We start from the raw sequence: 11738 nt of genomic DNA, 5'->3' as shown, positions 1-11738 counted from the left end.
TCCTATCTATTACTTTTAAAGTAGTTTCAACGTACTTTCTTTTCGTTAACAATAGATAATATTAATATCGCTAGATAGCTTATAGACTGAGCTACACCGAGCGAATAAAATATATAGTTATCACGTCTTATTTTGAGGAGAGAAGGAGAAGAAAGAAGGGGTCATTCAGTCTCAGTCTTTCGCTGTGCCATTTTTTTTGGTCACCCGGCTCCCCGGTACTACACATTCTTCTCGACAGTCTCCTGTTCCTTTCTCAATCCGGCCGGTGCGGCCTTCTCTTGAGCAGCAAGTCCGAAGACAACCTCGTCCGACATGTAGTGGTTGACTTCGCGTAGCAAGAAGCATGCAGCCAGGGAGATAGCCCCAAACGGAATGGAGCTTAAGAAGATGATTCTGAGAATAAAAGATGAGTGATCTCGTCTGATGATAGGCAGTAGGCTCAGCCTTACCTGTATGACGCTGACGTCGTGTTCAGAACCGCAAGCTTCACAGCGCCAATGACAGCAGTGCTGTTGTCTGTAGCGGAGACGAGCAAGGTTGAATTGCCGGAGACGGCCGCCTTCACAATGAGGGGAAGTTCACTTGCTCTGGCACCGGCTTTTGTGGCAGCAGCTGTTACAGCACTTGGTATGTGACTGTTTTGTCTTGTGCTCAGGATTGAGTTGAAGATGGCAACACCGATGGCGCCGCCCAGGACGCGGACAGTATTGATGATACCAAGGCTGACACCCAGCTTGGTCTGAGGAACACAATACTGTGCCGTAATGAGGGAGACCTGCACGATACCTCCGACTGCAAGTCCGGTGAGTACGGAGATGCCTAGGGGTACGCCGACACTTTGGTGAGGGGTGAGCACACCGACTATCCGATATCAGTCAGCATGAGCTCCTCACTTCACTTGCAGCCACGCCCAGGACTTACATAAAGCCGGTCCGATCAACAAAAGGGTCGCGAGACCGATATACATCTTCTTGTAGCGAGCAGTCTTCTGGAAGATCAACCCGCTTCCAGTCTGGGAGATGAGGCCACTAACGGCGAACGGGATGCGATAGACGCCAACCGTAACCGGGTCCTTCGTCCAGAACTGGAGGAGAATCTGTGGAAAGTCTGTTTCCCCAAGGTCAGTGAGATATCAGTGCTGCAAATACCATGGGTACATACAAACGCTGCTGGTTAGCAGGGCGAATCCTTCGACAAAGCTGATAATGTTGAGCATAATAAAAGTACGATCCCGGAACAGTTGTCTGTCGAAGACAGCGTTTTGGCAGCCGAAGCGCTCATAAACAGGAAGTACAATGAGAACAATGACCACTCCAATAACGGTTGGGGCGATTGCGTGGGCATTCTTCCATCCGTAGCGCACATTACCACCCCACGACAAGCCGAGGAGTAAGCAGGTCACGCCTGCAAGGAACAGGAAGAGGCCAACAAAGTCGATTTGCCTGATGACTCCTCGCTTCGAGAAACCAAGTGCGCGGACTCGAGACTTTGGGTGGTAGATGAAGATGGTTCCAACAGCGCCGAGGCCGAATATGATTGCGTTGATGTAGAAAGGCCATCGCCAACCGCTGATCGAGGCCTTGACGAAGGCGCCGGAGTAGACGGGACCAACGACTTGGCCAATGGTTCCGAGAAAATGCTGAGCAGTAGCCCAGAAGGGTCGTGCGAACGCCGGGATGATTTCAGCAAGTGCAGCGGGTGAGACAAAGCAAAGCGCGATGGCAGCACCGCAAAGGGCCTAGGAACGACAATCATGTCAGTTTGTTGAGTATAGGACCGAGCGCAGAGAGTCAACCTTACCTGACCGGCGATGATCATCTTTGTCGAATCGGCACGTCCAGCCACAATTGAGCCGGCGACTCCCAGAAGGCTCCCGGCGATCATAGCCCACCGCCGACCCACGACATCAGTCAGGGCGCCACTGACTGGAAGGACAGCACAGATGCCAACGGAAGTGGCTGTGGACACCCAAGCAGCGAGATCTCGTCGGCCGAGATCCGCGACCATGAAACTGACCTGGGTGGGGGGAACAATATACGCCATCGTACCGGCAAAGTACAGGTAACACATGAGGAAGGAGTTTGCCAGGGTAATGCCCTTGGTGACGCGAAAGACATTTCTGATGGAGTTGTTGGCTACTTCGTCATGGCTGCTGAGCTCGGGCAGGACATAGGCGCCTACGAGGGCAGCCTCATGTTCCCTGAGGTTCTCGGCACTTTCCACGTGCGAGATATCCTCGGTGCCCCCGGCCATGTTTTTTTCAGTCATACTGAGGGTGAGGTCTAGATGTCGAAGATCAAAGAAAGGAGAGAATTTCGACCTTGGGAAAAGAATGGCCAGATCGATAGTAGTGGGAGCTCAACGGCTCGCTAGACGAGTACTAGATGAGTCGCAGCGGTAGTGGCAAAAGGCCTCCTTATGTGCAGCTCAAAGTGTCCTCGTCGAGTACGGGGTAGCTCCCCACGCCGGCGGGTGCCCCAACCGGCCTCCCGCCTCCGCACTCCGCCGATGCTGGAAGCCTTTACTGTACCCCCCGGCGGGGTACGGCCTGGCCTTTTCAGAGCAGCAGGATGTTCCTTCCCAGCCCAGAGTGGCCGAACGGCGAGCGAGACCACGCAATGGCTAACAAAACCTGAAAACACTTTCCTCCCCCAGGAGAGTACAAGAGGAGAGAGTTTGTTAGAAGTTTGAGAAGACGACATTAATATAAGAGTAGAATTCGATTTAGAAATAACGTGGGTGATAAGCGAGTGCACCAGACAAGTGAGTGCACCACTTTGACGCGACAGCACGATATTTATTCCTATAACTTCACCATTAAATGACCAATTCAAACTACTCAGAAATGTAAACATCGGACATTTCCTCCGCTCCCTCCTGGCAAGTGCGCGCATTGTGTCCGGCGTTACCACAATTGCCACATCGTCGCGCCTCTATGCGACACTGAGACGGCATCTGAACTGGGAATCCACCTCAAGTCCGCCTAGCGATCGAATTGGTCTGTAGCGTCATCGTTCGGCTCGTCCGCCTCTGGATTGTTTTCCTTTTTCTTTGATTCTTCCACCAAGATGAGCTTCAAGGGGATTTGTGCCCTCGACGCGTCAGAGCGGGGAGTTACTGAGGGAAGGTCTTCTTGCGTGTTGCAAGTCATACAGACCCAGAGCCGCTCTCCAGAGATACTCGAGTAGCCGCATTGTTGAAGATGGTCAATGAGATGTGACCGATGGATGTCGAAGTAGACAGTTGGACTGTACCCAATGGGCATGCGCACAACAAGCAACGCGGGGAATGCCACAGCAGCGAATCACGGAGTAGGAATTCCTGGGGACCCCGCTCACCCACCGCTGGCCCGCACCCAAAGCCCGCGCGGTCTTGGCGACAAATCCTTGGTCTGCCCCCCTCTTCCTCGTCAGGGACCACCGAGGTCTGTGTACCCATTTTAGAGATTCATTTGAACGTTACCAAGTGGACCTTCAGAGCCAGAGATTGACGTCGTGCAAGCCAGAACCTGCATCGGCGTCTCGTTATGCAACCAGTGAGCACCCATCAAGCGACCACCCGCTAACGCGCCCATTGTCTCAACTGCTCGGACCACCCATGCGCCTGACACCTGCGATAATCAGCAAGTAGCAGGGAAAGATGCCGGGACAATGGGTTCTGGATGACTCTCAAAGTCTGTACTATCTCGAGAGCGATGACGGACCTGCGGAGGTTTCCACCGAGCAACTTCCAGGGCGTCTATCGCAACATGAAAAGACACATTTCCGACTTCCGGTCAAGCCACCAACTGCTCACGGACGGCGCACACCTATCCAGCGCCACAATCAGACGCCGGGCTGGGAATCAACGATCATAACTTCAGCCACAAGACCGCCTTCCTTCAAGCGCCCTAGACTATCGTCCGAGAGTGACTTGCTGGGAGAGCCATTTGCCTCTCAGGGCGCTGCGCCGGCGGAATCGCATCGGGACGTTCGGATGACCAGCGACGATTCGTTTTCAAAGCTCGCGGCTACTCCGTCAGCTATGACGACGAATGTCAACGGTGTTTTTGCACCCACACTACCCCCTGTCCTGGGAACACCGAGACACCGCCGTTCGCACAGTCTCGAAAGCACAAGTACCGCCAACTACAACACACCTGCCGCGAGACACCACGACGAGTGCGACAAATCCCAGAAGGAGGCGCAGCAGACCATCGCGCGGGCTCTTGCGCGCGTGGAGCGTGCTACACTGTTCGACCACACGTTCGCGCACCCTCTGTCCAGCCTGAACCTGGTCATGGGCTTTAACACCAGCCCCCCGAAGTCCCGTTTCGACACGTACATCACGGCGCTGAGGCAGCTGCTCCGATGTTCGTTGGAACGGTGTTTCTTAAGGTGAGCGACAGGAAACACAAGCCAAGTCCCTCGCATCTGGTTGGTTCTGGACGAGCAACCCTGACACATTCATCAGCAACGAATTGCAACGCGCCATCACTGCCGAAGGGGTGCTGTGGGTGGTGCGCGAGGCGTGGCCTGCAGCAGAAGGGTACTGGAACTTGACGGTACGTTACACATGTCCAATGTCAATAGGCATATTGAAAGGTTATATTTGCTATTCACAACCCTTCCGGTGAAACATGAGAGCGTGGTAACGCTGATAATCACTTTCCCTCCTCGACTGCAAAAATAGGCCACCTTTCGAGGCTTCCTCCATTCCGAGCTCTGGCGCAATTTCCCCTGCCAGCGCTCATACAGCCAACTACCCCCAGCATACCGTCCGACGCGGGCACAGTTGTCGGTGCCACACTCGCCGATGATCGACTGGATGCCGTGGCCGGATGTCCGGGATATGGCGATCATGTATCAGGACCAGATCGACGTGGATGCGCTGTTCCGGATGGCTATCCACAACGTGGTCGCGCACCGGAAACGGCGCGGGCGGCGGACGAATCAGTCCTTGCCCACGACGTCTGCGTCTGCGTCTTCGTCTTTACTCGCCAAGAAGGATGACGCCGGCGACGTTCACGAAATAACAACTCCGCCCGGCCCACCCGCCGCGGACGACGAGAACGACAAAACCTCCTTCCGCGTCTGGGACTTGGTATGCCTGGAAAAAGCGAACGGCACAAACCCCCTGGCCGAACCAGGCCTGGACAAAAAGCCCGTACTGCGCTCCCCGGGCGTACGCGCCCTACAGCGCGCCTACGACCTCGAGTACGACGAGTTCGACACGCAGAAGCTGGACGACGGCTTCTTCGAGGCCTATCCGTGTCTGTACGCCGACTCGGCCGCCTCGCGCTGGAAGGTTAAGAGTTTTCCGAGCCTGCCGAGCGAGGATGTCGGGAGGCCCGTGGCCCTGACGAGGGAGGCGGTGGGGAGGCTCAAGAAGCGCATTGAGGATATGATTGGGGCGGAGATCGAGATATAACTATTAACTACTTATGTCTTGAGGAAGTGATACCCACGAGCATTTTGTATGATGTGTGGTGGAAAAGCCGGTGTACATCTAGAGCGTTGGTTGGTTGGTTCTGTGTGTGGAAATGTAAATTAGGTACCTAGGTATATATTTCGGAATTTTCCCCTTGAGTTTTGCCTCTTGAAATTTGATCAAATGTAGTTATATATGCTTGCTCAAGATCTAATACACAATGAATATTGTAAAATTATCAACAAATCAATCCCCGGCACAAAAATCCCGGAGCCATGTCCTGGCATGAACGTCAACGGTGCTGTTGAACAGCTCCGGGGGCAACTCGAAGGATTCAGGCTGCGAATCTGATCCGTGAGACTGATACCGGTCAAGAGCCGGCGAGACACTGTTCTGCATCAGGTCACTGGTCTGGAATGCCAGAGAGCTGCCGTTGCCGCCGCTGCCAAAGAGCCGTGCGACCTCCAAGGGGTCGAGGTCGTCAATCTCGATGATTCGACCGCTGCTCGACGGGATCACGCTCGGTGTCTCGAACACAGTTGGATCGCGCTCAGAAGACAGCTCCGGGGGCACGTCGATGTCGTCTGACTTGTCGTCAGCGAACGGAAACAAATCCATCGGGTCCAGGTCGCTTCGCTGGGGTACGGGTGTCGTGGTCTTGGTGGGTTGGCTGGTGGCGGCGAGAGAAATGGGTCCGCAATCGCCCGGTCTAAAGTGCTGCTCCTCATGAGGTCTTTTTGAAGACGAGGAAGAGGAGGTGCTGTTCCGTGTCGCTGGTGGCTTCGCGTGAGATGACATGTGGCGCAGGAGAGTATCCCTTTGGATGCACCGTCTGGTCAGTTTCTTCCAGTTCTGCATGATCTGCAAACGAGAATATCCCTGTCCGGGCTAGGAGGGCTGTCTCTTACTGTCTCGTAAACGATCTCAAGCAGAGCGGACATGTAAACGGCCGGTCCGAGTAGTGGCTTCTCTTGTGCCGGGTCAAGTGCTCGTTCCGCTTGAAGGGCTTGGAGCAGATTTGACAGCGATACACTCCCATTCTGGATTCGCCTTTGAGGATATTATCGAAAGATGTCCTATGGGAAGTGGATCAGACAAGCTGCTCTTTCGAGATTCGTATAGAATGTGTATCTATCCACTGTCGATTTGGTACCTTGGTAGGCAAAGTTGTTTGTGTGAATCGAGCAACTTCCATGAGATGCGGGGTTGACGAGTTTGCGGGATGCGGGATGCGGGATCCGACATGGAAGTGGAAGTGGAAGCATCGGATGCTTGCACGCGAGGCCGAAACTCGGCTTGCGTGTGCTCAGTCCGAACGATCGGCCACCTTGCCGTCCAGAAAATAGTCAGGTAATATTTGCAGTATATTCCTGCTTCATACATCTCACAGTTTCCATATTGTCCCTTCCAGTCTTAGATTGCTGCCCGCGGCCTTCAACCTGACCTAGAACACGGCAACGGTGGCTGTTGCCAGCAGAACGCCCACCAAGATGGCAGTATACTTATAGGGCGCAGGTTCCTTTTCACGCGTGACATGATATTTATCAAACTAAGAGACCACTGAGTCAAGCACTATATATATCTGTTCGAAGACGACAAATAGAACATGACTGCTATTTTAATAACACGTAGTAGTCACTTGAACCTGGGGTGTTGGTTGCGCTATTGAAACATTGGCGACGAGGCTGCGCTGCCAAGGAGTTCTGCTCTGTCCGCAAGTGACACTAAAGGCCGAGAGCCAGATGCACTTCTTATTCCTACAGTCAACCTCTCCTCATCGCAAGCAGGGCAGCAAACATACCCAGGTAGATTCACGTCTCCATGACAGTCGTGAAACCTGCACAAGACGCACAACCTTGGGGCACGTGTCCAACATGTGATGATGCGTCCGACGCCCCAAGACCCGCCAACGTACTCGGTACCCAGTCTCACGCCACGGACAGACCACCTTTTTCCAATGGCAAAGGGTGCTTGCATTTTCGCGAGAGATCTATAAAACTCATCTGGGCCCGCAATCCACCTCGAAGAGAGGACGATGGGCATTGACATATTATTCAAAACACACTAAAATCCCATACTAAACGAGATGACTGCTCGGATTGCCATTATTGGAGCCGGAGAGGTCGGCGCTGCCACGGCGTTTGCACTCCTGCGCGGCTCCCTCTACAGCGAGCTGCTGCTCGTCGACGTGAAGCCCGAGAAGCGAGACGGCCAGGTGCGGGACCTGTCGGACGCGTGCTACGCTGAAGACAGCACCACTCGCGTTCGGGCCGGGACGCTCAAGGAGGCTGGCGAATGTGACATTGTGGTCATCACCGCTGGGTCGAAGAGGACAAGAGGTAAGAAGGAAAAGGGAGGCCTGTCCTACTCTTTGTGATTTGTGTGCTGAGAGCAAAATTGACTGACGCACGCGCAAAACCAGGCGAGACCTCGCTTGAGCTGGTGGAGAGGAACGCGGCCATCCTCGAGAGGATCATCGACTCAATGAGGCCGTTCCGCTCGGACCTGATCCTGCTTATCGTGTCACACCCGGTCGATGTGCTCACGACGCTGGCTCAGCGACTCTCGGGCCTTCCAAAATCCCAAGTGATAGGCTCAGGCACGTTCCTGGACACGGTCCGACTGCGCAGAATGCTTGCGAATAGATTCGAGGTAACGCCCCCCTCACATATCTCTCTCACGACCGAATGAATCTAACATTCCACTGTTTTTTTTAGATCGCACCCGGCCCGATCAACGCCTACGTCCTAGGCCAGCACGGCGACTCGCAGTTCGTGGCGTGGTCGCACGCGTCCGTCGACGGGGTGCCGATCGACGAGGCTCTGCCCCCGCAGCAGCCGCAGGACCTCCAGGCCCTCGCGGACGAATGCCGGCGCGAGGGCCAGCGCATCGTCGACGCCAAGGGCGCCATCGCCTTCGGCATCGCCGCCGTCGTGGCCAGCATCTGCGCCTCCATCCTCTTCGACCGCCGCGACGTCCGCCCCGTCAGCCACATGCAGCCCGAACTGGGCTGCTGCCTGAGCACACCCGCCGTGTTGGGCAGGCGCGGCGTCGTCAAGACGCTGCCCTTGCCTCTGTCGGCCGAGGAGAGGGCCAAGTTGGCCCAGTCTGCCGAGAACGTGCGCGAGTCGGCGCAACAGCTGCTGAGTCCGTAAGGAGTGTGTTTCAAATGGCTCAAAGTGTATGATTAGGAAAATTGGACCGGTCAAAGGGGTCTGGGCTGAACAGATCAAAGAACCCGGCCACTCGCCAAGGGGATCGTATGGGTTCAAGGGAATAGGGATCCAAGGAGGGTACCGAGTAAGGGGTCAAACAAAAAGGGTTCAAAGGTGTTCCAAATCGAACAGAAGGGGTTGCAACCTCGCCGATTCCTTCTGAATCTGTACGATTCATGTCTTTCTTTTCCTTTTCCCTTCTCTTCTTCCTTTCTTCCTCCCTTTTTCTGGCTGGATTCCACTCCCGCCTCTCGCGTCTGTTTCAGGGGGATAAGCTGCCACACAGTTTATACCTACCTCGGGTAGCTCATGTGTGTAGATGATGATGTGATGATGTGATGAACACAAGCCTAATTCGTAAATACCTATTAGCTACAAAATGCATAATGTGACAGACCTCTTTTGTCAACCTCTCCTACCATTCTGCACATCCCGGAACTTCATTTCATTCAATCACTCATTCATTCTTTTCTTCTTTCTCCTTGATTGTATCCCCAAACCCCAAGCAAGTTATCCCTCCCTTGAGCCTGCAGTACCGGGGACAGGGGCCACATCCATCTCAACAAACTCAAGCACCACTCCCATTCCCATTCCCATTCACGATCCCGCCCCCATTGACCTTACCCTTTTCGCTCGCAACGACATGCCTCTTGACCTCGAGAAAACTATCCGGGCTGACCGAGACGGAACTAATCCCACACTCGACCAAGAACTTGGCAAACTCGGGATGATTGCTGGGCGCTTGGCCACAGAGGCCGATCTTGCGCCCGGCCTTGCGAGCGACGGCGATGACGCGCTCAATCATCCATTTGACCGCGGCGTCCTGCTCGTCGAACAAGTCGGCCAGCTCGGCCGAGTCGCGGTCCACGCCGAGCGTGAGCTGAGTCAGGTCGTTGGAGCCGATGGAAAACCCATCGAACTGGCGCGTGAACTCCTCTGCTAGAATCACGTTGGAGGGAATCTCGCACATGACGTAGACCTGGAGCCCGTTTTCGCCGCGCACAAGCCCGTTCTCGGCCATGACTTGCATCACTTTTGTGGCTTCGCTCACTGTCCGGCAGAAGGGGATCATGACGATGGCATTCGTAAAGCCCATCTCCTCGCGGATCCGTTTGATGGCTCGGCATTCGAGTGCGAAGCCTTCTTTGTAACGGGGCGAGTAGTACCGCGACGCACCACGGAAGCCTAGCATGGGATTCTCTTCCTTGGGCTCAAAGTCCTTCCCACCGATCAGGTTGGCGTACTCGTTTGTCTTGAAGTCACTCATCCGGATAATTACTGGTTTTGGGTACACGGCCGCGCACAGGCAGGCCAAGCCCCGCGAGAGCTTGTCCACAAAGTACTCGGGTTTGTCCTTGTAACCCGCTGTCAGCCTGGTGATTTCGGCCTGGGCCTTTTCATCCTTCAACTTGTCGAAATGGACCAGTGCCATCGGGTGGACTTGGATGCTGCTGACGACGAATTCCATGCGTGCGAGGCCGATGCCGTCCGCGGGGAGACGCCACCAACGATAGGCAGATGCCGGGTTGGCGAGATTCAGCATGACATTTGTCCGCGTAGCGGGTAGCCCAGTCACGTCGACTTCCTTGGTGGTGATCTCGGAAATACCCTCATACACAAACGCGGTATCGCCCTCGGCGCAAGATACTGTAACATCTTGTCCCGTGTGAAGGACGTAGGTGGCATTCCCCGTTCCAACGACTGCAGGAACACCAAGTTCCCGGCTGACAATTGCCGCATGCGACGTTCGCCCGCCGTGGTCGGTGATGATGGCTGCGGCGCGTTTCATGATGGGCACCCAGTCTGGATCCGTCGTTTCCGTCACCAAAATCGACCCATCCACGAATTTGTCAATGTCCTTGGCGGTTTCGATAAGGCACAGACGACCCGACACGGCTGCCTCGCCCACCGAGAGTCCCGTCGCGAGGACGCGACCCTTTTTGCCAATCTTGTAGGTTTTGAAGACGCCAGCCTCACGCCGTGCTTGCACGGTCTCCGGCCTCGCCTGGACAATGAACATCTCCCCCGTGATGCCGTCCTTGGCCCATTCGATGTCCATGGGGCATTTGTAGTGGTTCTCGATGATGCACGCCCAGCGCGCTAGATTGAGGATTTCCGGGTCGTTGAGCACGAAACTGTTCCTCTCTGCCTTAGAGGTGGGCACGTTGCGGGTTGGCATGTGCTCATTCCCATAGACCATCTTCATCGCCTTTTCACCCCGTTTCTTCTCAATGATCGGGACGAGGTCGGGGTTGGTGAGAAGCGGTTTGAAGACTTGGTATTCGTCGGGATTGACGGTGCCCTGGACGACATTCTCGCCCAGGCCCCAGGCTGCGTTGATGAGCACAACCTTGTTGAAGCCGCTCTCGGTATCGAGTGTGAACATGACGCCGGACCCGGCAGCATCCGAGCGCACCATGCGTTGCACCCCGATAGAAAGAGCGACTTTTAGGTGATCGAAATGTGCGGTTTGGCGATAGCTGATAGCCCGGTCCGTGAAGAGCGAAGCATAGCAGCGTCGGCAGGCGTTGAGAAGCGCAGCTTGACCCGAGATGTTCAGAAATGTTTCTTGCTGGCCGGCAAAACTGGCGTCAGGCAAGTCCTCGGCTGTGGCACTGGAGCGGACTGCGACTGACAGATTCTTAATGCCTGTCTGCGCAGAAAGCTCCTGGTAGGCGGTTATGATGGCGGTCGACACGTCCGCCGGCCAGTCGCCACGCAGAAACAGATTTCGCACCGCATGGCCAGTCTCTGGAAGAGCCGCTTTGCCAGATTGCCAGTCCCCGATCAGCTTGGTCATCTTCCCCCTGATGTCGTTGGCATCGACGTAGCGCCAATATGCGTCGGCGGTTGTGGCAAAGCCAGGCGGGACTGCAATACCCTCTGCTTTGAGGCCACCGATCATCTCTCCCAAGGAGGCATTCTTGCCTCCCACGGACGCAACGTCTCCTCGCACCACATTCTCAAAGTTGCGCACCAATACCTTTTGGCTATGTCCGTTCATGGTCTGTTTATTTCTGTTTCCTTCAAGGCAAGTATTTGGCAGATATCAAAAGTGAAGTTAGTTAGTATTACATACCATATCCAAATAATTCGCCTGGGCACGCTATGTAG

The 11738-nt window shown here is 54.9% G+C and overlaps 5 protein-coding genes across 5 annotated transcripts; 2 read left to right on the top strand and 3 right to left on the bottom strand.

Moving 5' to 3' along the window:
* Positions 1–218: 218 nt before the first annotated feature.
* Z520_03885 (uncharacterized protein) lies at positions 219–2253 on the bottom strand (the record flags this gene model as incomplete). The annotated part of the gene is made up of 5 exons (XM_016774395.1): positions 219–393; positions 450–861; positions 922–1107; positions 1162–1738; positions 1801–2253. 5 exons carry the CDS (start codon positions 2251–2253, stop codon positions 219–221), a joined length of 1803 nt encoding a protein of 600 aa, XP_016634322.1.
* A 1386-nt stretch (positions 2254–3639) lies between these two features.
* On the top strand, positions 3640–5409 carry Z520_03884 (uncharacterized protein; the record flags this gene model as incomplete). The annotated part of the gene is made up of 3 exons (XM_016774394.1): positions 3640–4376; positions 4453–4543; positions 4672–5409. The coding sequence occupies 3 exons, from the start codon at positions 3640–3642 to the stop codon at positions 5407–5409; spliced, it is 1566 nt and encodes a 521-aa protein (XP_016634321.1).
* Positions 5410–5655: 246 nt separating this feature from the next.
* Z520_03883 (uncharacterized protein) lies at positions 5656–6350 on the bottom strand (the record flags this gene model as incomplete). Its single annotated transcript, XM_016774393.1, has 2 exons — positions 5656–6270; positions 6318–6350. The coding sequence occupies 2 exons, from the start codon at positions 6348–6350 to the stop codon at positions 5656–5658; spliced, it is 648 nt and encodes a 215-aa protein (XP_016634320.1).
* A 1145-nt stretch (positions 6351–7495) lies between these two features.
* On the top strand, positions 7496–8564 carry Z520_03882 (uncharacterized protein; the record flags this gene model as incomplete). The annotated part of the gene is made up of 3 exons (XM_016774392.1): positions 7496–7748; positions 7832–8061; positions 8127–8564. The coding sequence occupies 3 exons, from the start codon at positions 7496–7498 to the stop codon at positions 8562–8564; spliced, it is 921 nt and encodes a 306-aa protein (XP_016634319.1).
* Positions 8565–9192: 628 nt separating this feature from the next.
* On the bottom strand, positions 9193–11628 carry Z520_03881 (uncharacterized protein; the record flags this gene model as incomplete). The annotated part of the gene is made up of 1 exon (XM_016774391.1): positions 9193–11628. One exon carries the CDS (start codon positions 11626–11628, stop codon positions 9193–9195), a length of 2436 nt encoding a protein of 811 aa, XP_016634318.1.
* Positions 11629–11738: the final 110 nt, after the last annotated feature.

This window comes from Fonsecaea multimorphosa (genome assembly GCF_000836435.1).
Source record: "Fonsecaea multimorphosa CBS 102226 unplaced genomic scaffold supercont1.6, whole genome shotgun sequence".
NCBI classification, from domain to species: Eukaryota; Fungi; Ascomycota; class Eurotiomycetes; order Chaetothyriales; family Herpotrichiellaceae; genus Fonsecaea; species Fonsecaea multimorphosa.
This window is presented reverse-complemented; position numbering and strand designations above follow the sequence as displayed.